Consider the following 26,246-nt stretch of genomic DNA (forward strand, 5'->3'; position numbering starts at 1 on the left):
GCACTTGTAGTTAACAATCAGCTGTTGGCTCTTGGGTAGTTTGTATCGTCGCAGGCGAAATTATTATTAATAAGAGTTTTATTGGATAATAAATAAATAAAATTTAATTTTAAATGGCTCAAAGTAGATTAGAGCGCATTGGGACCATTTTTACCAGGTAATTTTATTTAATAATTGCATTATTATATTATTATGAATATTATGATTTATTTAATAATTTTCTTAGGGTTCAATCGTTGTTAAAAAGTGGAGCAGTGAAATCGGAGGACAAACCGATTTGGTATGTTGTCTATGAAGCTTTTCCACCAAAATATGAGCCAAGATTTGACAGAGTAGCTCCTAATATTGAAATTCAAGATATTTTTTATAAAGAAGATATTATTAGAGCGTAAGTTTTATTATTATTTCAGAGATTTTTTAAATTTTAGACAGCCGGCGACTTTTAAATAGAAAAAAAAATGACATTAAAGTTAGCAGTCACTTGACAATTTTTTAATTTTTTTTAACAAACAAATTTGTTCCGAAAAATTATTTTATAACAATTGCATGTTTTATTTTTTTAAATTTCTAAATGTCAATTTTCTTTTTCTCATTTTTTCGCTATAATTTATTTGTTACAAGAATTTTTAAAATTATAAATATCTGCAAAATTAATTTTCATATAAAAAAATAATTAGTGTAAATTTTTTTAATAATTTTTTTATTGTAATTTTTTATAAGAAATTAACAAATTGACAGCTAATTTTAGTATAATTTTTTTTTTCATATAACCTGCATTGAAAATGCGAGTTTCAATGCCTGTTGAGCCAACTGAAACTAGACAATTTCAGACCAATGCGACTGTGCCGGGCAGGAATCAATTATTTTTTTGCCCTCCGGGCGGAAAGTGGCAACTTTCGTCCCGCTGCGCTAAACTAAGTTGCCGCTTTCCGCCTTCGTCGGACAAAAAAATAGTATACACTCCACGGGAAGTAAATAAGAAAGCCTCAGATCACATGTTTGTCAACCTCGGCTTCGCCTCGGCCGACAATTACATGTGATCTGAGACATTTCTTACTTTACTTCCCTAGGTGTGTAATATACTATATTCTCGGCGGACAGAAAATGACGATTTTCTGTCCGCGAGGTGAAGTTGCAGCTTTATTTTCAATCCTATCAATTGTTTGTTTATTTTATACCTTTATAATTGTCATTCTAACCGTTCACTGTACTTATTATAATTCTGTTATTAAGCATAAATAAGAATGATAAAAGAAAACTTGTCAATTTGCGAATAATGTTTGATAAAAAATAAACTATTACTTTCTATTTTATTATAAGTTTTATAATAAATAGTATATTACACACCTAGGGAAGTAAAGTAAGAAATGTCTCAGATCACATGCAATTGTTGGCCGAGGCGAAGCCGAGGTCAACAAACATGTGATCTGAGGCTTTCTTATTTACTTCCCGTGGAGTGTATACTATTTTTTTGCTCGACGAAGGCAGAAAGGGGTAACTTCGTTTAGCGCAGTGGGCCGAAAGTTGACGCTTTCTGCCCGTCGAGCAAAAAATGGTATTTTCGCTGTTCGTCTGAAACTATCTAGTTCTGGTTGGCTCCAGACATTGAAACTAGCATTTTTAATGCAACTTATATGAAAAATATAATGTGTGACGCGGGATGAAACACAATTTCAGACCGAGTGATGCCAGCCCTCGCTTCGCTCGGGCAGGCAACTTCACTCTGGTCTGAAATCGTTTTGTTTCATCCCTAGTCACACAATATACTTTTGTTCAGATTTGACTAATTTCTAGTGATAATTCTCATAATTTATGATTACAGGAAATTTCAAAAAGAGTTTGGCAACAATTTAAGGTTTAACATTGCAAAAAATGACACTCAGTCACATACGCAGAGATTTATATCAATTTATCAAGATTTAGAAAAGGTATCAATTTATTTTATTCTGTTTATTTAAATATATTATTGTTTTATTGCGAAGCATCAGAGAGTGCTCTACGATCGAAAAATTTGTTTTGCCTCGATTTCGCAAATATTTAATTAATTACACGATTAATAATCTACGTAGTCTAATTAATTTGCGAACCATTCTAGAGATAATTTAATGGAGATTAATTCTCTCACTGGTAAAAATCAATTTAAGATAATAGAACCAGAAAAAAATATCAAAATAGTTAAAAGAAAGTTTGTTTTAATCAACTCAATTTTCTGTTAAAAACGCGATAACTTGCGTAAAAATTCACGAATTCAAACAGTTTTTTTTTTTTATAGCTTGGAATTCCCTTTGCGGAGATTTCCATTGGAGATGATAATCTTATTTAATGTTGTTTATTAGTTATTAACAAAAAACTAAAATTAATGAAAAAAAATCCACACTCTGTGCGCATGATCAGTTTAAAATACCGCGCGAAATTTGAAATGAAAAAATAAATAAAAAAAGAAATTGTATTTAATAGTATTAAAAAAAAAAAAAAAAAAAAAAAAAAGTAGTAAACAAAAAAAATAATTAATTGTAAAAGTAATATTTAAATAAAGAAAAATAAAATAAAAAAAAATATTCTTTTAGAACATTAACTATTTTTTTTTTTAATTATCGAACGAATGAGCATTATAAGTCGTGCACTTTTGGATTTGCCAAACTTTTTAATGTATATTGCCGATCGGCGTTTCTTTTGCAATAAATAAATAAATTATGTTTTATTTTAGACTGGAGTTTCTGACAATGAGCTTTGGGACAAAGCTTTGGAAGAATTTAATAAAGAAAATACGAGTTTCCAACTTAAATCACAGCTCAAGGATGAGGAAAATGATAAAACTCCAGCTAAAGAACCAACAAATAAAGAATTACCACCTGCGGAAAATAAAAAATCAAATGTAGACTTATCTAAAATATTTGAATAACTTTTTTATTGATTTTTAATGAAAATTAATTTAGCAGATATTTGTTAATTTTAAGAATTTTTTTAAACAAATAAATTATGGCAAAAAAAAAGTAGAAAAAAAATTGACTTGTAGAAATTTAAAAAAATAAAAAATGCAATTTTGTTAAAATAATTTTTTGGAAAAAATTTATTTGTTAAAAAAAATTAAAAAATGACTATATGGAAAAAATAAGATGACACTGGATATCATCCCAGATTATACTCAGTGATATCTGTGGTGAAAAAAAATTTTAGATGGTATTTAAAACAATATTCAACTATCTTATATAACAATTCTAAGTGCGCAGGCGCTAGAAAAAAATGGGGGAGATATCACTGAGTATAATCCAAGATTATACTGAGTATAATCCAAGATTATACTGAGTATAATCCAAGATTATACTGAGTATAATCCAAGATTATACTGAGTATAATCCAAGATTATACTGGGTATAATCCAAGATTATACTCAGTATAATCCAAGATAATACTTAGTATAATCTGGGATGGTATCCAGTGTCATCTTGTTTTTTTTTTATGTGGGGATGATTTCAGATAGTAGCTAGAAAAATCCAGATTACACTGTGTGATATCTGGATTATACTCAGTGTAATCCAGATTATACTCATTGTAATCTGGATTATACCCATTGTAATCTGGATTATATTAGCTACTATCTGAAATTTTTTTTACTCAGTATAATCTGGGATGATATCCAGTGTCATCTTGTTCTTCCCGTGTAAGTGACTGCTAACTTTAATGTCATTGATTTTTATTGTGTAATATAATTATATTAGTTAATAAACAAATTATTAATAAAAAAATGTAGGTTGTTAATTGTTAATGAAAAGAATCTTCAATTGAGGATTCAGCTTGTGAAATTCTAACCTAAAATAATCAGTAAGTTGACAAGCTGTCAAAATTTATGTAAACAAATAGTTTACAGTGATGATTATTAATAAATAAGAGTATATAAAATATAAAAAGTTTTATAATAACAATATTAGTTTATTAAACAATTGATTTATTAAAATAGTAAATATATTTATTGATAAAATGGCGTCTGTTACTACTTTTAATGCTGACACTGCTAAAGGTAATTTTATTTTTTTATTTTTATTCTATAAAAATTAATTATGAGATTAAAATTAGCAGACACTTGACAATTTTTTCATTTTTTTATCAATAATAAACTAGGTTTGGTAAATTTATTTTAAAAAATTACATTTATAATTTTATGACAGTAAAGTTAGCAGTCATTAGGGTAATTTTAATTTTTTTCAACAAACAAATTTGTTCCAAAAGTTTTAGAAAATTGTATTTTTTATTTTTTTTTCATTTTTACATGCCAATTTTTTTCTTAATTTTTTTTTTACCATAATTTATTTGTTAAAAAAAAAATTCTAAAAATTATTTAATATCTGCTAAATTGATTTTCATTATAATTTTTTATTTATTTGTTAAAAAAATTCTAAAAATTTTAAAAAGGCTCTTAATTTCAGTATAATTAATTAATTTAACAAATATTTTATAATTTTTGTAGCAAATAAATTTAGCAAAAAATAAAAAAATTGACATGTAAAAATTAAAAAAAATTGTCAAGTAAATTCTAATTTTAATATAATTTTATTTTACTTTAATAATTAAATGAAATGTTTAATAATTGGGTATTTTATTTAGCTGCTTTAAATGATGTACTATTAGCCTTGAATGCACCAGAGAACGTCCAAAAATTAAGTGAAGCCAAAGAAAGTTCTGGAAATGAAATGATGAAAATGATGCAATTTATATTTCCAATAGTTACACAAATTCAGATGGATGTTATTAAAAAATATGGATTTTCTGAAGGTAGAGAAGGTACTATACAATTTGCACAGTTTATTAGAACGCTAGAACGCGAGGATCCTGAAATAGCGAGGCTTCATAATCAAGTAAGAAGTTACTTTTTGCCATCCGTTGCCAGCAGTCCTTCTGCGGAAGCTTCTCTTTAGTATTTTTATTTTTTATTTTTAAACAAATCAATTTTTTTTTATCGAGTATCAACAACTGCCATGTACTAATTTATAATTTATAATTAATAAATATTATTTGCCAAAAAAAAAATTTTTTCATTTTATTTAAATTAAGACATTTGACAATTAAAAAAATTTTATTGTTAGAAGCTATAAATAATTACAAGTGCAAGTTTTTACATCAAGTTTATTATTAAAAAAAAAATTAAAAAATTGTCAAGTGTCATTTTAAATTCCTATTTGCTACTTTAATAAAAATTTATCTGTAAAATAATTATAAACTTTAAAAATAATTTATTATATTTTTAATTAATTATAATTATAATAAAAAATAGATAATATTTATTAATATTATTACTTATTGAATGCAATAAGTTCATGTATAATCTTTTAATTATTATTCCTTAATTTTATTTTATCATTTAAAATTTGCGGACGTTAAATTTATTGTTAAACATTAATGTGAAACGTCAAATTGTTGCCAAACTCTTTTTGAAATTTCCTGTAATCATAAATTATAAGAATTATCACTAGAAATTAGTCAAATCTGAACAAAAAAAAATTATACTAAAGTTAGCTGTCAATTTGTTAATTTCTTGTAACAAATTACAATAAAAAAATTATTAAAAAAATTTACACTAATTATTTTTTTATATGAAAATTAATTTTGCAGATATTTATAATTTAAAAAATTCTTGTAACAAATAAATTATAGCGAAAAAATGAGAAAAAGAAAATTTACATTTAGAAATTTTAAAAAATAAAACATGCAATTGTTATAAAATAATTTTTCGGAACAAATTTGTTTGTTAAAAAAAATTAAAAAATTGTCAAGTGACTGCTAACTTTAATGTCATTTTTTTCTATTTAAAAGTCGACGGCTCTATAAAATTTAAAAAATCTCTGAAATAATAATAAAACTTACGCTCTAATAATATCTTCTTTATAAAAAATATCTTGAATTTCAATATTAGGAGCTACTCTGTCAAATCTTGGCTCATATTTTGGTGGAAAAGCTTCATAGACAACATACCAAATCGGTTTGTCCTCCGATTTCACTGCTCCACTTTTTAACAACGATTGAACCCTAAGAAAATTATTAAATAAATCATAATATTCATAATAATATAACAATGCAATTATTAAATAAAATTACCTGGTAAAAATGGTCCCAATGCGCTCTAATCTACTTTGAGCCATTTAAAATTAAATTTTATTTATTTATTATCCAATAAAACTCTTATTAATAATAATTTTACCTGCGACGATACAAACAGCCCAAGAGTCAACAGTTGATTGTTAACTACTAACGCATATAGTAGAGTGAGCACGTGTATTGGCAAAGTACCCCGTAAGTTACAATAGAATCTAATTTTTTTTTTTTTTATTAAAATTAAAAATTTGAATCCGAAAATTCATTATTATAATTTAACCGTTACTTATCATTATTATTAATTGGATTAATCATATAATTTAATTAACAAAAACAATAAATAGTCAACATTTAACTAAAGTATATTTTTACAAAACATAGACCTGGCAATTTAATTAAACAAATCAATTTTTTTTATCGAGTATTAACAACTGCCATGTACTAATATTTAATTAATCTATACTAATAAGAGAATTAAGAAATTACTCTGTATCTCGGGAAATATTGACATTTTTTAAGATATAAGCTCATCCTGATATTACACTCATCAAAACCTTTCATTTGAGTACCTACATCAATTTTTCATATATTTATATATATTTTATATATGTATATATCAAAAATATATCAAAAATGCATGTGGGTACTCAAATGAAAGCTCTTGATGAGTCTAACATCGGGATGAGCTTATATCTTTCAAAATATCATTAGTTAAGAAAGAGTACAGTGCAATTTAAGGTAATTAAGAAACGATCTTGTATTTTGTGAACTATTAACATTTTTAATGACATAAGCTCATCCTGATGTTACACTCATCAAAACCTTTCATTTGAGTACCTACATCAATTTTTCATATATTTATATATATTTTATATATGTATATATCAAAAATATATCAAAAATGCATGTGGGTACTCAAATGAAAGCTCTTGATGAGTCTAACATCGGGATGAGCTTATATCTTTCAAAATATCATTAGTTAAGAAAGAGTACAGTGCAATTTAAGGTAATTAAGAAACGATCTTGTATTTTGTGAACTATTGACATTTTTTAAGATATAAGCTCATCCCGATGTTACACTCATCAAAACCTTTCATTTGAGTACCTACATCAATTTTTCATATATTTATATATATTATATATATATGTATATATGAAAAATATATCAAAAATGCATGTGGGTACTCAAATGAAAGCTCTTGATGAGTGTAACATTAGTATGAGCTTATATCTTTAAAAAGTTCAATAGTTAAGAAAGTACAGTGCAATTTAAGGTAATTAAGAAATTACTTTGTATCTTGTGAACTATTGACATTTTTAATGATATAAGCTCATCCCGATGTTACACTCATCAAAACCTTTCATTTGAGTACCTACATCAATTTTTCATATATTTATATATATTATATATATATGTATATATGAAAAATATATTAAAAATGCATGTGGGTACTCAAATAAAAGCTCTTGATGAGCATAACATCGGGATGAGCTTATATCTTTAAAAAAGTCAATAATTAAAAAATTAAAGTGCATCTTAACAAAAGTCATTATTTAATAAAGCAAAATTTTATTTATTTATAGTTCACAAGTCACGGCAGTCACATAGTGACTGCAAGATTGCTAGTAAATATTATTTACCAAAAAAAAATTTTTTTCATTTTATTTAAATTATGACTTTGAAATTGAGACATTTGACAATTTAAAAAATTTTTTTAGCTAATAAATTATAGCAAAAAAAATTCATTTAAAAAATTTCATTTTTAGAAGCTATAAAAAATTATAAGCGCAATTTTTTATATCAAGTTCATTATTAAAAAATTGTCGTGTCATTTTAAATTCCTAATTACTTCACCTAAAATTTATATATAAAATAATTACAAACTTTAAAATAATTTATTAAGCATTCTTTATTATATTTTTCATTAATTATAATTATAATAAAAAATATATAATATTTATTAATATTATTACTTATTAAATGCAATAAGTCCATGTATTATCTTTTAATTATTATTAATATTTTAAAAAATATTAATAATAATAATAAAAGGATATAGATAATGATTCTACAGTACTTTAAAATTTGTACATTTATTTGCATAATGATAAAGTATATAATAAATGTAATTAATAATTATAATTGAAATTATGCAACGCAAAAATATATTATAATAGTAACTCATTATTTTTAAATTGAATATATATTAATAATAATAATAATAATAATTATTAAATTAATTCATGCACTTTAACAACAAGAAAAAGAATACTATAACAAAGTAAATATTTTTAATAAAGTATAATAGACTAATTTTTTTTGTAATTAATTACTTTTCATTATTAATAAATCAATAAAATAATATATTATATTATATATGATTTTATGAATGTAGAATATAGAATAGAATGTACAATTTTCAATAATACCATTTTTATAGTAACTTATCATGATTAATTTATCTTTTGTTGCTCATATCAACAAACTACGGCTATATACATACGCTCGCATTATTATTTTATGATTTATTTATTTTATTATTATCACTATTGATATTTTTAATAAAAACAAAAAAAAATTTAATAACATAAATTCATTATCATAAAGTAATAATTTTTAATTTGACTTCCTGATTAATTCAGCAAAAATTTATTCTAAAAATAATACCTATAATTTTTTAATAAAGCAATTTATATAAATTACAATTACGATAAGTTGCTGCCAAGCTCGAAGCTATTAATATATATATTTTTTTTTAATTTAATAAATTATTTTTACCAAAGTTCTAACAATATACAAATATATAAATTATAATTGTGTTTCAATAGAAAATAAAAAAATATATTTCGCGTTCCAGACACCGTAAGGGCGATAAAAAATTTTTTTTTTCGGAAATTGACGTATTTTTGTCCGAAATAAAAATTTTATTTTTTTTTGTCCAAAAAAAATTTTTAGTATGGAGAAAAATTTTTTTTTGCATTTTTACACGTTTTATACAAAAATACGATTCCCAAAAAAAAATTTTTTTTGTCACTGAATAATTGTTTTTTAAGAAAGTTTTTGCTTGAAAAATAATTTTTAATTTCTGATAATTTAAACCTGATTTTTCATTGAAATATTTATTTATTTTTTGTATTTTTATTTTTATTATTTATTTTTCTGTAATATTTTTTTTTCTCACATTTATTTATCTATATATTTTGTACAATGCTTCTTTCTGTTATAAGACTTTGTTTCTCGATAACCAGAAAATTAATTTAAAAAAAAAAAAAAAAAAAAAATTGGGAATCAACTTATTTTTGTATAAAATGTGCAGAAATGCAAAAAAAAATTTTTCTCTAAACTAAAAATTTTTTTTGGAATTAGAAAAAATATTATTTTTATTTCGGACGAAAATACGTCGATTTTTGAAAAAAAAAATTTTATACGTCCTAAAGCCATCTGTAACGCAATTTTTTACAATGCAAAACCCGTTTGTCAATATTAATTTTAATTTCTGTTAATTTAAACGGAAAAAACAAGATAACACTGGATATCATCCCAGATAATACCGAACCAAAAAAAATTTCAGATAGTAGCTAGTATAATCCAAATTACAATGAGTATAATCCAGATATCACGCAGTATAATCTGGATTGATTTAGTTACTATCTGAATTTTTTTTTAAAAGTTTTTAAAATTCGACTAACTTAATTTTCATATTATTTATTACAGTTTACTTTTTTCCGTATACAATCCAGATTATACTATGTGATATCTAGATTATACTCCGTAGAATCTTAGATTATACTCAGTGATATCTCCACCAAGAAAGTCAAGTATTGTTTTCAATACTATTTAAAAATTTTTTTCACCACAGATATTACTGAGTATAATCCGGGATGATATCCAGTGTCATCTTGTTCTTTTCGTGTAATTGAAAATAGACAAAGTGTAAATGTTAATGTACAAATATAAATTTAATATTAATAAATAAAAAATAATAAACCGATTATTGTTAAATATATTGTTCGTATTTAAAAAATTCTTTCTTAATTTTATTTTATTATTAAAAATTTTCACACGTTAAATTTATTGAATCAAGTCAATAATTCAAAAAATATACTATTATTCAGAAAAGAGCGAGTATAAAATCTATTCTTCGTGGCCTAGACGCAACCATTTCGCTTATTATTATTTATAATATAGCTTATATTTAAATTAATTAATAATATATTAGTTCTATACGATTTTATGACAATCAACCAGTTCAAAAGCATTGCCAACCCTTTCCTACGTTACACTTATTGACAATAATAATAATAATAATTACATTTATAATAATTAATATTTAATAATGAGGAAAAGGCAATTATTACATTTTTTCGTTGATTTAATGACATCAGTCAATAATAATAAATTCAACTATGATTTTATCGATATTTTAGTCTCAATAAAAACTAAAATATCGTACGAAAATTGTAAAGTGTTAAAAATCGAAAAGTTTTCCTTTTTTTTTCTCTGTTCATTTTTCCTTTTTTTTTTTTTATTAATTATTCAGCTACGAAAGGAACGGATTGGCCGTCGTAGAATTGGAACCATTTGCTGTCCATGGATCCTGCCGAATCTGATTAATTGAAGGACGTGGCGGTGGTGTTACGGTTGCAAATGGATTGGCCGTGAATGCTGATGAAACTATAAAATTATTATTATTTCATTATTATTATAATTATAAGTATAATCTATAGTATTAAGAGAATAAAAAAAATATTGTTTCCAGGATAGTCATATGATAAAATCGGTTTCTTTAGTTAAATTTGCTCCATCTCTAAATACATAATTAAGAAATGACCTTGTATTTGGTGAACTATTGACATTTTGATAGATATAACCTCATCTCGATGTTACACTCATCGAGACCTTTCATTTGAGTACCCACATCAATTTTTCATATATTTATATATTTTATATATATGTATATATGAAGAATATATCAAAAATGCATGTGGGTACTCAAATAAAAGCTCTTGATGAGTATAACATCAGGATGAGCCTATATCTTTAAAAATGTCAATAGTAAAGAAAGTACAGAGCAATTTAACGTAATTAACAAACGACCTTGTATCTTGTGAACTATTGATATTTTTAAAGATATAAGCTCACCCTGACATTGCACTCATCGAGACCTTTCATTTGAGTACCCACATCAATTTTTCATATATTTTTTAATATTTATATATATTATATATATGTATACATGAAAAATATATCAAAAATGCATGTGAGTACTCAAATAAAAGCTCTTGATGAGTGTAACATTGGGATGAGCTTATATCTTTAAAAATATCAATAGTAAAGAAAGTACAGAGCAATTTAACGTAATTAAGAAACTACCTTGTATCTTGTGAACTATTGACATTTTTAAAGATATATAAGCACACCCTGACATTACACTCATCGAGACCTTTCATTTGAGTACCTACATCAATTTTTCATATATTTATATATATTATATATATGTATATATGAAAAATATATCAAAATGCATGTGGGTATTCAAATGAAAGCTCTTGATGAGTGTAACACCGGGATGAGCTTATATCTTTGAAAACGTCAATAGTTAATTAAGTACAGTGCAATTTAACGTAATTAGGAAATTACCTTGTATCTTGTTAACTATTGATATTTTTAAAGATATGAGCTCACCCTGACATTACACTCATCGAGACCTTTTATTTGAGTACCCACATTAATTTTTCATATATTTTATATATTTATATATATTATATATATATGTATATATCAAAAATATATGAAAAATTGATGTGGGTACTCAAATGAAAGCTCTTGATGAGTGTAACACCGGGATGAGCTTATATCTTTGAAATCGTCAATAGTTAAAAAAGTACAGTGCAATTTAACAAAAGTCATTATTTAATAAAGCAAAATTTTTTTTATTTATATATCTCAAATCACGGCAGTCACATAGTGACTGCAAGGTTGCTAGTTATTTTTAAAAATTTTATATACAAGGTACTAAAATGATATGACAATCACATTACACATGCACTGATATTTAAATACTAAAATAAACTCCTCCTCCTGTTAAATATATATGATAAATAGATAAAATAAAATTAAGAGATAATTAATAATGATAACAGAAAAAAAGCATGCGTTGAAACACCCATTATGCTGACAAACAACTCGAATTCCGTGTATGCGTCAATACTCACGGAAATTACTTCCATTGAAATGCTGTTTTATAAAAATATGTTGGATTATATATTACATTAAATTAATATACATAACAAGCGTTAAGTGCTTAATTAATATGAAATATGAAGTTTTATGAAACAATTAAAGGCAATTTAATAACAATTATTTTAATGGATTTTAGTAGTTTTAGTTTTTAGTTAAGTAATTAAATATTTTCATTTGTAGACTGCCATATCTCGATAATTAATTTACCGAGAGTTCACAACGCCCGGTATTAAATTTATCGCATGAGTTTAAACAATTATAAATGATAAAAAAGTTTTATTTTTGTATTCAAGGCCAGAAGTATAGAATTTATGATAAATTTCCTGACTACAACAATATCTTATGTTTTAAATTTAGATAATTGCAACATAAGTTATTACAAAAGCTAAAAAAAAAATAACTTCCCGATTTTTGAAAATTTTTAATTTTCTTAGCGGGAAGTTAAAAAATAATAATAATAATAATAATAATAATTTCGTGGTTGGATATGGCCCAAATGAAAATATCTTCTAAATAAAAAATATAAATATTAAAAATTACCAGTAGATGCTGGGGCCGATAATTTGATTGTTGATGTGCTCACAAGATTGTCAAGATTAACAAGCGCTGAGTTTTCACCAAGAAATGATTGAGGGGTTTTTTTGACAGCACCAGTACTCACTGGTAAATTATCATTCAGTGTACCAAAATTGAAAGGATCAGGTGACATTGTACCTCCTAAAGAATAAAATAATTACAATAACACTCAATATATTGAAGAAAAAAAAAAACTTGAATCAAATAAATAATTTTGAAGAATTTCTTGATGTGAGTTGAAAAATTCTTAAACTAAAAATTTTGGTAATTATTTATAAGTGAGGTCGACCCTATTTTTGGCAATATCTAGGTGAAAAATTAATTAACATTTTCAAATTGTTTTTTGTTTCTGCTTATTTTTACGGTACATTTAGAATAAAAAATGTCGTAAAAGAAAAAAATTAAGATTTCGATAGATTTTATGCCTTCAAAAGTTGGAAAAAATTTTGGCTCTCATGTTTTTGGATAAAATTTCTATTTTATCTTTTTTTGATATATTTTTTTTTTTTTTTTAAAGTACATACAAAAAAACGAACAATTTAAAAAAAAAGTTGAATATCACAATTTTCTAAAAAATTAAAAAATTTTTTTGAAAATTTGTTAAAATTGTGATTATCAACTTCTTTTGTTTAAATTGTTGATTTTTTTATATATTTAAAAAAAAAAATATATCAATAAAATCAAAGAGAAATTTCGTTCAAAAAAATGAAAATTAAAATGGTTGACCCCAATTGTAAATATTTACTTTATTTAAGAATTTTTCGTCTTAATTAAAGACAATGAAACTTTTAAAAATTATTTTTTTGGGTTAAGAATTTTTCGCTTGATTCAAGTTAATTTTTTTTTCTGTGCAGCAGTAAAAAAAATAAATAAAAAAAAAAAACATAAATACCATTATTGACAGGTTGCGGACTCGTTCTAATTTTATTACGATTACTTATAATATCAAATTCATCCAAATCACCAGGACTGGTCGTCGTGCTACCTTGATTCGGCGAGTGATTAAAATTATTAAAACTAGTACCGGAACTACTGAACCCGTTGCTGTTGTTATTATTAAATCCAGAAGCACTTGGTGATGAAATATTACTAAATCCAATATTTTGTGATGATGGTGCAACGTTGAACCCGATATTCGGGGGTGTAAGCGATGTTGAGTTATTAAAAGTCGTGGACGGTGTTGTCAAGGCTTCGGTGGTCGTTGGCGCCAAAGACCAGGGATCGACGGTGGTCGCAGTGCGAGCTGGTGAGGCTACTGTTGCCGGGGAAGGTGCGGGTGCCCGCCATGGATCCACCGAGGCTGCTAAAAAATTATTTCATCAATAAGTATTGCGTATTTATAAACCTTGCCAAATAATTTATTGCGTAACAAAACGAGTTATTATATTATAATCTATATTATTAAGAGAATAAACAAAATTTTGTGGCCAGTTTCATATCATTCTCACAATACCCAATTTATGATGATAAGTATTTAGGCTGCATTCAAAATGCTCTATCTCTAGATACGTAATTAAGAAATGACCTTGTATCTTGTCAACTATTGACATTTTTGAAGATATAAGCTCATCCCGATGTTACACTCATCAAGACCTTTCATTTGAGTACCTACATCAATTTTTCATATATTTATATATATTATATATATGTATATATATATATATATATATATATATGTATATATATATATATATATGAAAAATGCATGTGGGTACTCAAATGAAAGGTCTTGATGAGTGTAACATCAGAATGAGCTTATATCTTTAAAAATATCAATAATTAAGAAATGACCTTGTATCTTGTCAACTATTGACATTTTTAAAGATATAAGCTCATCTTGACATTACACTTATCGAAAATTTTCATTTGAGTACCCACATCAATTTTTCATATATTTATATATATTATATATATGTATATATGAAAAATATATGAAAATGCATGTGGATACTCAAATGAAAGCTCTTGATGAGTGTAACATTAGGATGAGCTTATATCTTTAAAAAGTTCAATAGTTAAGAAAGTACAGTGCAATTTAACATAATTAAGAAACGACCTTGTATTTTGTGAACTATTGACATTTTTAAAGATATAAGCTCATCTTGACATTACACTTTTCAAGACCTTTCATTTGAGTACCCACATCATTTTTTCATATATTTATATATATTATATACATGTATATATGAAAAATATATGAAAATGCATGTGGGTACTCAAATGAAAGGTTTTGATGAGTGTAACATCAGAATGAGCTTACATCGTTAAAAATATCAATAATTAAGAAATGACCTTCTATCTTGTCAACTATTGACATTTTTAAAGATATAAGCTCATCCCGAGATTACACTTATCGAAAATTTTCATTTGAGTACCCACATCAATTTTTTATATATTTATATATATTATATACATGTATATATGAAAAATATATCAAAATGCATGTGGGTACTCAAATAAAAGCTCTTGATGAGTGTAACATCGAGATGAGCTTATATCTTTAAAATCATCAATATTAAAAAAAGTACAGTGCAATTACCAGAATTCATTATTCAATAAAGCAAAATTCCATTTATTTATAGTTCACAAGTCACGGAAGTCACATAGTGACTGCAAGCTTGCTCCTAACAATCTAATGTAAACAAAAAAAAATATACTTACTTGGTTGAGGTGGAGCAGGCGACCATGGGTCCAGTGGAGCTGCTGCAGCTGCACTGCTTGTTGTCGGAGCGCTCCATGGGTCCACATGAGTCTATTTAAAATAAATTATTTTTTTAATTAAACTAAATAAATTACAAAAAAAAAAAATTCAAAAAAAGCTGAATAGAATAATTAGTTAAATATATTGTTTAGAATTTTAAAACAATCCCTACCTCATGATAATAATAACGAGATAAGTCCAAGGACTGACATGCAAATGCAAAAAAGTGTTGACGTATCATGTATCATGCAGCGATTTTAAAATTACGTGCATTAAAAAATTGCATAGATAAAATATTAAACAAAAAATATCTGTATATACCTGAGGTCTTGGTGGAGGTGGAACTATCGGAACGCCCCATGGATCGACTTGTTGGGAGCCACCGCTGGCTTCACCGAGATTTACATCAAGCAAGTCGAGCATGTGGCTTGCCTTTTCAGTTGGTGGTGCTCTGAGACGATAAATATTCATTTTTAATTATTAAAAAATTAAATAAATAATTATTAGTGTAATTTTTTAAGACAATTGATGATTACTTGAAATCTTGCTGACTTTGACTGAGAGCTAATTGCAGCCTAACGTCGTCACTGCGCCTTCTTTGCTCCTCTTGCTCAGCTTCCTCTCTTGACATAGCGAGTGCCAACTGCAGCTGCAGCTCCTCCTCACCGACAGTCTGTGGTCTAGCTGCTTCTAGTTCGGCTGATTATTGTATACATTGCGCAATCCATAATAATAGAATAATTAAAAAAATAATAACGGATCTATGTTTATCTTTAGGCATGTCTTTATCAAAATTAACTATCAAAATTTAAATGAATTAATTTAACAAAAAGTTACATAAATAATAAACTACAACGCGGCTCAAATAAATATAATTAAATGGAAATTATAAAAATTTTTATTAAAAAAAATTTTATTCTTACGTTTAGACTCGGATTTTCCTCGGTAAGGCTCCCAGTCTGGTGAACAAAGCTACGAAAATAAAAAAAAAAAAAATTATTATTAAATTACTAAATTAAGATCTAATTTTTTTTTTTTTTTTAATAAATCTTACATCTCCTAATGATGGCATAGCCTCCAGTCCATCACTCCCAAAGCCACTGGCAGATTGAGCAAATCTCTCTTTAGCTTTTAAAGCCCTCGCACGTTCGTTTCTCAAACGTTCATCGTCTTTCAGTAAGGCCACTAACTGCTTAGCTTTTTCTCTTACATTAATACCCTGATCCTTGATACCGTCCATGTACTGGAAATCCTTAAGCGTTTGAATAGCAAATATATTTTCTTTACACTGCTGTGCCACCTTCTCCGAGCCGGTTTTTATCAGATAGTCCAGAACAATGAGGGCTTTATAAACATGCCGCCAATTTTTGCCGTGATCATTCAGTCTCTTCCACAGCATCTGCATTATTTCTGTAAATGCAACTACATTGTACGTCAAGTCGGCTATTTCAGCCATTAGTGTGCTTGTAGGACCCCATGGATCGTTGCTTGTTGCTTTTCTGACTAATTTCTGCAAAAATTAATAATTATTTATTTATTTATTGATTTATATGATACTTAAATTTTTTTTAGGCTGCATTCGAAAATGCTCTATCTCTAGATAAATAATTAAGAATTTGCCTTTTATCTTGTAAATATTGACATTTTTAAAGATATAAGCTCATTCTGGTGTTACACTCATCGAGACCATTCGTTTGAGTACCCACATCAATTTTTCATATATTTTATATATTTATATATATGTATATATAAAAAAATATATCAAAATGCAAGTGGGTACTCAAATGAAAGCTTTTGATGAGTGTAACATCGAGATGAGCTTATATCTTTAAAAATTTCAATAGTTAAGAAAGTACAATGCAATTTAACATAATTAAGAAAAGACCTTGTATCTCGTGAACTATTAACACTTTTAAAGATATAAGCTCATCCTGATGTTACACTCATCAAGACCTTTCATTTGAGTACCCACATCAATTTTTCATATATTTTATATATTTATATATATGTATACATAAAAAATATATCAAAATGCATGTGGGTACTCAAATGAAAGTTCTTGATGAGTGTAACATCGAGATGAGCTTATATCTTTAAAAATTTCAATAGTTAAGAAAGTACAATGCAATTTAACATAATTAAGAAAAGACCTTGTATCTCGTGAACTATTAACATTTTTAAAGATATAAGCTCATCCTGATGTTACACTCATCAAGACCTTTCATTTGAGTACCCACATCAATTTTTCATATATTTTATATATTTATATATATATGTATACATAAAAAATATATCAAAATGCATGTGGGTACTCAAATGAAAGCTTTTGATGAGTGTAACATCGAGATGAGCTTATATCTTTAAAAATTTCAATAGTTAAGAAAGTACAATGCAATTTAACATAATTAAGAAGAGACCTTGTATCTCGTGAACTATTAACATTTTTAAAGATATAAGCTCATCCTGATGTTACACTCATCAAGACCTTTCATTTGAGTACCCACATCAATTTTTCATATATTTATATATATTATATATATAGTCAAAACTGTTTACAGCGACTTCGCTTAACAAAGCGACGTGCCGGTTATTACGATGAAATTTTTAAGTCCTGTCTCTATTACATATAAAATTCTCAAGCCGAAAACGACAAATCGTTTATAGCAACCGAATTCACAGTACTTATAGTAGTAAACTCATAATAAAATGCATTGGTTATAGCGTCTGATAAATACTTTCATTCGTTTTGCAGTAAATATACTTATGATGTCATCAAATTCTTTTGCAGCTTTAAATTAATGAGAATCATAATTTTCATTATAGTTAATGGTCTCACAAGTTGTAGAAAACAATTTCGTTACAATCTTAAAATAATTCTCCGACAAAGTAACTGATTATGTTCGAAAATAATTATGTTATTAAATCTATATTATTAAATGTAGTATTGAAATTTATACGTGGTTTTATTAAAAACCATTTTATAAAATGTTTAATAAATTAATTTATGTGTAGTTTAATAAATGATAAAAAAACTTTCATCAAGTATTTATTAGTTTAATAAACGTTCATCAAGTATTGTTTTTTAATTTAATCCGTGCATTTTTGTATTCGAATATAATCCATGCATTGCTAATTTTTACTTATAACGACTGTCGGCTATAACGACCATTAACAGGAGGTCCCTTCAATGTCGTTATAAACGGTTTTCACTGTATGTATATATGAAAAATATATGAAAATGCATGTAGGTACTCAAATGAAAGCTCTTGATGAGTGTAACATCGCGATGAGCTTATTTCTTTAAAAATGTCAATAATTAAGAAATGACCTTGTATCTTGTAAAATATTGACATTTTTAAAGATATAAGCTCATCCCGATGTTACACTCATCATGACCTTTCATTTGAGTACCCACATCAATTTTTCATATATTTTATATATTTATATATTTCACAAATACCATATATATAAAATATATAAAAAATGCCTAATGGGTACTCAAATGAAAGGTCATGATGAGTACATCATCGGGATGAGCTTATAACTTTAAAACTATCAATAATTAAGAAATGACCTTGTATTTTGTGAAATATTGACATTTTTAAAAATATAAGCTCATCCCGATGTTAGACTCAACGAGATCTTTTATTTGAGTCCCCACATCAATTTTTCATATATTTTATATATTTATATATATGAATATATGAAAAATATATGAAAATGCATGTGGGTACTCAAATGAAAGCTTTTGATGAATGTAACATCAGGATGAGCTTATATCTTTAAAAATGTCAATATTTAAGAAAGTACAGTGCAATTTAACAAAATTCATTATTTAATGAAGCAAAATTTTAATTTTTTTTAGTTCACATAGTGACTGCAAGGTTACTAATTTATTTATTTAAAAAGTTTTTATAAATCTCTTAATTTCAGTATCAATTTATAAAATATTTACCTGAGCAGGACTATAATTGTGAGCAAGGTTTAGTATATCACGTCTTATCCCTGCTAAATTAACTTGCATTACATCTTGTCCTTGTTTCCTCATCTGTCAAAAAAAATAAATAAATTAAACTGTAGAATTGTAAATGAAAATAAAATATTTATATTTATAACATACACACCTTGATAAATATATAAATTTACTTTTAGACGTTTAAATAAAACTAAATCTCTGATTGTTTTTTCTGAAACAAAGAATAACAAAATATAAATAATAAATTAAATGGTATTGGGTTATCAAAAGTAAATAATCTCCCAGCTACTATCTTATCAGTCCCGGCTAAATCTTCAGGTCATTTATATAAAAATTTATTAATTACACAATACATAATTAATTAATGTCTCTTTCACGTGGGCTAGATATTTAAAGTTAAATTGGGTTATTTTAACAATTAAAAGTAGAAATAAAAAAAAATTGTGATGAAATGAATTGATAAAATGAATAAGGATAATCTTCAATGTCATTTATACAGGTCATTACCACTTGAAAGTGAGTAATTGAACTACTGCTACAGGCAGTTTTTTTCTGTATGTATAAAAATAACAATCACTATAGTATTGTCTAATATAAGAAGCTAAATAAAGAGTAATAAAAAGGATATATGTAGAGACAGGGTAATGTATTTATTTAGTGACGACATTTGTCAGTTAAGTCGTGTTGTTATATTAAAATTGCATATAGTAGATGTAGAGAGTTGTTGCTGGAATAGGGCTTCCACGATCCATGAATAGCTTTTAAATACATAATAATGTCTACTCATATTGACCGTGAACTAATCGATTGTTTTATTTGGTATAATATTTAGTTATGATTGGATTACCAATCGATTTGATAACTTTATAAATTTATCAATCATCAATCGAGTAGTTAATTTAAACTATTGGAGTCTATATTATTAAGAGATTAAGGAAAATTTTGTGTCCAGGATAGTCATATGATTTTTTTAGTGAAATTTAGTGTCATTTCAAAGGTCTCAACTTGAATTTGTGTCTTTTTAAGGTTTCATATTCTCACGAATAGTCAATTTATGATGACAAGTATTTTGGCTGCATTCGAAAATTCTCTATCGTTAGACAGATAATTAAGAAATGGCCTTTAATCTTGTGAAATATTGACATTTTTAAAGATATAAGCTCATCTTGACATTACACTTATCGAGACCTTTCATTTGAGTACCCACATCAATTTTTGATATATTTTATATATTTATATATATGAATATATGAAAAATATATCAAAAATGCATGTGGGTACTCAAATGAAAGCCCTTAATGAGTGTAACATCGGGATGAGCTAAAATCTTTAAAAATGTCAATAGTTAAGAAAGTACAGTGCAATTTAAGATAATTAAAAAACGTATCTTGTGAACTATTGACATTTTTAAAGATATAAGCTCATCCTGACATTACACTCATCGAGACCTTTCATTTGAGTACCTACATGCATTTTCATATATTTTTTATATATTCATATATATATATATATATATAAATATATAAAATATATGAAAAATTGATGTGGGCACTCAAATGAAAGCTCTTGATGAGTGTAACATCAAGATCAGCTTATATATTCAAAAATGTCAATAGTTAAGAAAGTACAGTGCAATTTGACATAATTAAGAAACGACCTTATATCTTGTGAACTATCGATATTTTTAAAGATATAAGCTCATCCCGATGTTACACTCATCGAGACCTTTTATTTGAGTACCCACATGCATTTTCATATATTTTTCATATATTCATATATATATAAATATATAAAATATATGAAAAATTGATGTGGGTATTCAAATTAAAGCTCTTGATGAGTATAACATCGGAATGAACTTAGATCTTTAAAAATGTCAATAGTTAAGAAAGTACAGTGCAATTTAACATAATTAAAAAAAGATCTTGTATCTTGTGAACTATCGACATTTTTAAAGATATAAGCTCACCCCGACATTACACTCATCGAGACCTTTCATTTGAGTACCCACATCAACTTTTCATATATTTTATATATTTATATATATTATATATATGAATATATGAAAAATATATCAAAATCGCACGTGGGTACTCAAATGAAAGCTCTTGATGAGTATAACTTTAGGATGAGTTTATATCTTTAAAAATGTCAATATTTAAGATAGTATAGTGCAATTTAACAAAAGTCATTATTTAATAAACCAAAATTTTGATTATTTATATTTCACAAGTCATGGCAGTCACATAGTGACTGCAAGGTTGCTAGTAACAATTATTGAGTGCTTTTTTTTCAATGGATTAATGAACTGTGACCTTGGCGGTTGAGTGACAGTGTCATGAAGAAGAGCATAAAAATAAATTTATTTTTATTTAAATGAATTCGCGGAATAACGGATTAATCATCATCATCATCATCATCATAGAGCTTACCAAGAATGAACAGTGGGTTTTTTTAAACAGACAAGACAATATTTGTTTAAGAATAATAATAAAATAGGCGGAAATAAAATAAAAAAATAAAACGATAGTGGCAAAGTGATACATTAAATAATCACAAAAGCAATTAGAAAAAATAAAGTGACGTATTGATGATGGAGGCGTCTTGAGGACACGCTTTCTCGTCCATTTGTATAGTGTAGGTTGTAATTTCAAGTGAAGGGAAAATATATCTGTATATATGTATATACTTTTGTATGAATGTATATTGACGGATATATTTTAGTGATGGAAAAATAGATAAATGATTCTGATGATGGTGATGATGATGATGATGACGACGACGGTGATGTTGAGGTTGATAACCCACGGCAAATAAACTTACACAAATCTCTATCTATGTACGACAGATTTTTTTTTCCTAAAAATTAAACGATTGATGTAGACATAATAGTTTGAAATAGTAGTAGGAGATTTTTTTATGTTTAAATTAATAGTATACTTAAGGTGTTTGGAGTATGCAATTAAACTCACCTTTCTGATGGATTTATTTATTTGTGACGACAGGATTTTAAAATCTAAAACCGAACCGGAGGATAAAATAACTATAACACACAGAACCACCAAGACGACGACTATGGACTATGACAAGCCCATTCGTACACCAACACATTCACGCAAAATCACTTTGATGTAATGTAATGGACAATTAACTCAACGGTGTTGTTAAGATGGCGCTAACATTTCTGCTTCCAGAGTCCTCTGAGTAGTTTGTTTAAAAAATAACTTCTGATGGTAAATTTGTAATTTTTATTTATTTTTTAAATTATTTTATTTTTTTTTTTATGACTTATGATCTTGTAAAAATTTATGATATTCAAGTTAGCTGTCGCTTGACAATTTTTTAATTTTATTTAACAAAAAGATTAGTTCGAAAAATTATTTTTAAAAAATTGCATTTTTTTTTTTTTTTTATTTCTAGATGTCAATTTTTTTTCTTATTTTTTTAACTTCCCGCTAAGAAAATTGAAAATTTTCAAAAATCGGGAAGTTATTGGTTTTACCCCGTTTTTCGAAAATCGAGTTTTCATCAGATCTCGACGTTTTGAGGTCCTAGGAAGCTTTCCTGACTATTCCCGCGAGGGTGTCACTATGTCTGTATGTATGTGCACTGATAGAAGGATTTATTTGTATTAAAAAAGATTTGCTAATAGTTAACAAATCATTTATTAGAGACCACTTTTTAGTACACTGATAGAAGGATTTGTTTATAGTTAAAAATATTTGTTAATATTTAACAAATCATTTATTAGAGACCACTTTTTAGTCCTTAACAAATATTTCTTAGTATTTAAAAAGATTTATTAATATTTAATAAATGAATATCAGATTTATTAAATACAAACAAATCATTTTAAATACTAAGAAATATTTGTTTGATACTAAAAAATGGTCTCTAATAAATGATTTGTTAACTATTAACAAATATTTTTTTAATACAAATAAATCCTTCTATCAGTGTATTAAACAAATATTTCTTAGTATTTAAAATGATTTGTTTGTATTTAATAAATCTAATATTCATTTATTAAATATTAATAAATCTTTTTAAATACTAAGAAATATTTTTTAAGGACTAAAAAATGGTCTCTAATAAATGATTTGTTAAATATTAACAAATATTTTTAACTATAAACAAATCCTTTTATCAGTGTGTGTGTGTGTGTGTAAGTGTGTAAACCTCTTATAACTTTTGACCGGTTGAACCGATTTCATCGTGGTTGGTGCCATTCGAAAGGCCTTCGCCAAACTTAGATTTTCTGTTAATTTGAACCGATTTGGACTGATAGATTTTGAGAAATTTGGAGAAATCTAAAAAAAAGTAGGAAAAAAAATTTTTTCTGAAGTGGTTTTTTTGGGATAACTTTCAAACGGCTCAACCGATCGATTCCAAAAACTAATCAGCTCTTAACCTTGAAAAACCACGTCGATCGCCGCCAATCCGGTCAAAATCGGTTGATTCGTTCGAGAGATATCGTGAACGAAAGAAAACCGAAAAAAGTGTTTTTTCACTCCGAAATTTCTAGTTTGACCAATTGAAACTTAAAAATTCTTTATGAGGCTTAAAAAACTGCGTAGAATGTCGCCAACCGCGTAAAAATCGGGATTGCGGTCAGCTAGTCAGATCGACAACATTCCGAATTATTAAAACTCTAGAAAATTTAAAATTCCGCTACAATCAAAGTTTATAAATTACATTAGCTTAATTAGAATACCAGCCGAAAAACAATTTTGTAAATTATAAAACATCGGGTTATCGAATAAAAGTAACTATAAATCTTATATTCCTCAAGAGTTAAAATTAATTTGATTTCGAAAAAGGGTTGTTCCGAAGTATATTTATCCGAATAAGTACTCATCTATCCGAATAATGATTCGGCCGAAAATTACTCATCCAAAAAATTGGAAATTTTTCTTAGATGGTCCACCTTTACAATCATGAAATTTGAGGGTTTTCCATACATGCTTGTAAATTAAAATAAAATGAATTAAAATAATTAATTTAAAAAACTTTCTAATCTAAATATAAAATTATTGATATTTTTCGGCTAAATGAGTGTTCGTCTGTTCATTCATTTTGGCGTATAAATTTTCGTTGTTATGTTTTTTAATTTATTGAGACTTAGTGACTTTGAAAGATTCTATTAATATAGCTTTAGTTTTTTCTTTGTTTAAGATTATATTTTTCGGAATTTTAATATTTGTAAAATTAATTATTTTAAATTACATTTAATATTTACTTTCTAAGTTCTAGTAATTTATTAATTCGGAATGTTGTTAGTCTGACTAGTTGACTGCAACCCAAAAATCGGTTCATTCATTCAAAAGTTATTGCGGTATGAACATTCAAAAAATAATGTTCTATGAAACTTCTATCAGACTTTTGAGCTCAAAGAGCTCAAAAGCATAGAAAAGGTATCTTTTTGAGCTCGGAGAGCTTAAAACAACACACAGATTGTACTTTTGAGCTCGAAGAGCTCAAAAAAGCGGCCAAGTATTAACGGAATTAGCGGGAAGTTGCAGGGATGGCCTTTAGGGTCAACCGTTTTCCTAATTTTTTTTTGCTGTAATTGGTTTGTTATAAAATTTTTAAAATTATTAAATATGTGCTACGTTAATTTTCATAAAATTTATTTTGTTGAAATTTTAAATTATTGTTGAATTTAGTATGGTATTTTTTGACAGGTCTGAAATTACTTGCATCTAATGACACAGATCAGCTGGCAGGAAATTTTTATTAAAATTAATTTAGCAAATATTTGACAATTTTGAGAGTTTTTTATGAAAATTAATTTAGCAGGTATTTTATAATTTAAAAAACGTTTGTCAACAAATAAATTATGTCAAAGAAAATGAGAAAAAAAGAATTGACATTGAGAAAATAAAAAAAATGCAATTTTTTAGAAATAATTTTTCGGAGCAAATTTATTTATTAAAAACTGGTCAAGCGACTGCTTACTTTAATATCATGAGTTTTTTTTAACAAATAAATTATTGCAAAAAAAAATGACAATAACGTTAGCCGACATCTAAAAAATTTTAGAATTTTATTTATTAAAAAAATTATTTTAAAAAAGTTAATTGAAAAAATTTCACATGCAGAAAGTTTTAAAAATTATATAAGTGCAATTTTGTAAAAACATTTTTCTTGTTCTAATTTAATTGATAAAAAATCTAAAATTGTTGAATGTTGACTAATTTTAGTGATGAAAATTAAATTAGCCGACATCTAAGAATTTTTAGAATTTTTTTTTATTGAAAAATAATTTTTAAAAAATTAAAAAAAAATTTTTCACATGTAGAAAATTTTAAAAATTATCCGTGGTATTTTTTAAAAATAATTTTTTAGTTCTAATTTTTAATTTAGAAAAAAATTAAAAAATTTTTAGCGTCGGCTAACTTAAATTTCATATTTTAATGTCATAAAAAAAATTGACATCTAGAAATTGTAAAAAATAAAAAATTCTATTATTTAAAAATACATTTTTGGGAAAAATTTAGTTAGCAGACATTTGTCAATTTTGATAATATAAATTACTAAAAAAAATAATTATATAAAAATTCAAAAAAAATTTCACAAGTAAAAATTTTGAAGAACTAAAAGTGAAAATTATTTTGTTAATTTACAATTAATTAAAGAAAACAACTAAAACATTTTTTAAT

At 25.8% G+C, this 26,246-nt stretch overlaps 4 protein-coding genes across 9 annotated transcripts; 2 read left to right on the top strand and 2 right to left on the bottom strand.

Moving 5' to 3' along the window:
- Nucleotides 1-6: 6 nt before the first annotated feature.
- LOC123265390 (28S ribosomal protein S23, mitochondrial-like) lies at nt 7-2,933 on the top strand. Its single transcript, XM_044729109.1, has 4 exons — nt 7-157; nt 227-388; nt 1,823-1,928; nt 2,708-2,933. The coding sequence occupies exons 1-4, from the start codon at nt 114-116 to the stop codon at nt 2,900-2,902; spliced, it is 507 nt and encodes a 168-aa protein (XP_044585044.1). The 5' UTR covers nt 7-113; the 3' UTR covers nt 2,903-2,933.
- An 802-nt stretch (nt 2,934-3,735) lies between these two features.
- On the top strand, nt 3,736-5,018 carry LOC123264913 (protein C10). Its single transcript, XM_044728439.1, has 2 exons — nt 3,736-4,018; nt 4,603-5,018. Exons 1-2 carry the CDS (start codon nt 3,979-3,981, stop codon nt 4,911-4,913), a joined length of 351 nt encoding a protein of 116 aa, XP_044584374.1. The 5' UTR covers nt 3,736-3,978; the 3' UTR covers nt 4,914-5,018.
- A 331-nt stretch (nt 5,019-5,349) lies between these two features.
- Nucleotides 5,350-6,226, bottom strand: LOC123265076 (28S ribosomal protein S23, mitochondrial-like). The gene is made up of 3 exons (XM_044728663.1): nt 6,091-6,226; nt 5,860-6,021; nt 5,350-5,436 (listed from the first exon to the last, which is right to left on the bottom strand). Exons 1-3 carry the CDS (start codon nt 6,132-6,134, stop codon nt 5,385-5,387), a joined length of 258 nt encoding a protein of 85 aa, XP_044584598.1. The 5' UTR covers nt 6,135-6,226; the 3' UTR covers nt 5,350-5,384.
- A 4,390-nt stretch (nt 6,227-10,616) lies between these two features.
- Nucleotides 10,617-22,735, bottom strand: LOC123264973 (epsin-2). Of its 6 annotated transcripts, XM_044728527.1 has the most exons (13): nt 22,557-22,735; nt 19,733-19,795; nt 19,564-19,656; nt 16,663-17,118; nt 16,532-16,580; nt 16,145-16,307; nt 15,930-16,059; nt 15,781-15,813; nt 15,569-15,659; nt 13,800-14,210; nt 12,872-13,048; nt 12,304-12,325; nt 10,617-10,762 (listed from the first exon to the last, which is right to left on the bottom strand). In XM_044728527.1, exons 3-12 carry the CDS (start codon nt 19,654-19,656, stop codon nt 12,309-12,311), a joined length of 1,620 nt encoding a protein of 539 aa, XP_044584462.1. In that variant the 5' UTR covers nt 19,733-19,795; nt 22,557-22,735; the 3' UTR covers nt 10,617-10,762; nt 12,304-12,308. The 6 variants fall into 6 exon arrangements, with proteins under 6 accessions (XP_044584462.1, XP_044584458.1, XP_044584457.1 ...); XM_044728523.1 differs by lacking the exon at nt 12,304-12,325 and having other exon boundaries at nt 16,145-16,298; nt 22,557-22,734; XM_044728522.1 differs by lacking the exon at nt 12,304-12,325 and having other exon boundaries at nt 13,800-14,207; nt 22,557-22,733.
- Nucleotides 22,736-26,246: the final 3,511 nt, after the last annotated feature.

The sequence above is a fragment of the Cotesia glomerata genome, linkage group LG5, assembly GCF_020080835.1.
Source record: "Cotesia glomerata isolate CgM1 linkage group LG5, MPM_Cglom_v2.3, whole genome shotgun sequence".
Lineage (NCBI taxonomy): Eukaryota > Metazoa > Arthropoda > Insecta > Hymenoptera > Braconidae > Cotesia > Cotesia glomerata.

Coding starts and splice junctions, on each gene's coding strand:
- LOC123265390 (XM_044729109.1), top strand. CDS start 114: ATGGCTCAAAGTAGATTAGAGCGCATTGGGACCATTTTTACCAG. Junction 158..226: donor ATTGGGACCATTTTTACCAG/GTAATTTTATTT, acceptor TAATTTTCTTAG/GGTTCAATCGTTGTTAAAAA. Junction 1,929..2,707: donor TTTATCAAGATTTAGAAAAG/GTATCAATTTAT, acceptor GTTTTATTTTAG/ACTGGAGTTTCTGACAATGA.
- LOC123264913 (XM_044728439.1), top strand. CDS start 3,979: ATGGCGTCTGTTACTACTTTTAATGCTGACACTGCTAAAG. Junction 4,019..4,602: donor TAATGCTGACACTGCTAAAG/GTAATTTTATTT, acceptor TATTTTATTTAG/CTGCTTTAAATGATGTACTA.
- LOC123265076 (XM_044728663.1), bottom strand. CDS start 6,134: ATGGCTCAAAGTAGATTAGAGCGCATTGGGACCATTTTTACCAG. Junction 6,022..6,090: donor ATTGGGACCATTTTTACCAG/GTAATTTTATTT, acceptor TAATTTTCTTAG/GGTTCAATCGTTGTTAAAAA. Junction 5,437..5,859: donor AAAGAAGATATTATTAGAGC/GTAAGTTTTATT, acceptor TTATGATTACAG/GAAATTTCAAAAAGAGTTTG.
- LOC123264973 (XM_044728521.1), bottom strand. CDS start 19,656: ATGAGGAAACAAGGACAAGATGTAATGCAAGTTAATTTAGCAGGGATA. Junction 17,119..19,563: donor ACAATTATAGTCCTGCTCAG/GTAAATATTTTA, acceptor TAATTTTTGCAG/AAATTAGTCAGAAAAGCAAC. Junction 13,049..13,799: donor TCCGCAACCTGTCAATAATG/GTATTTATGTTT, acceptor TTTATTCTTTAG/GAGGTACAATGTCACCTGAT.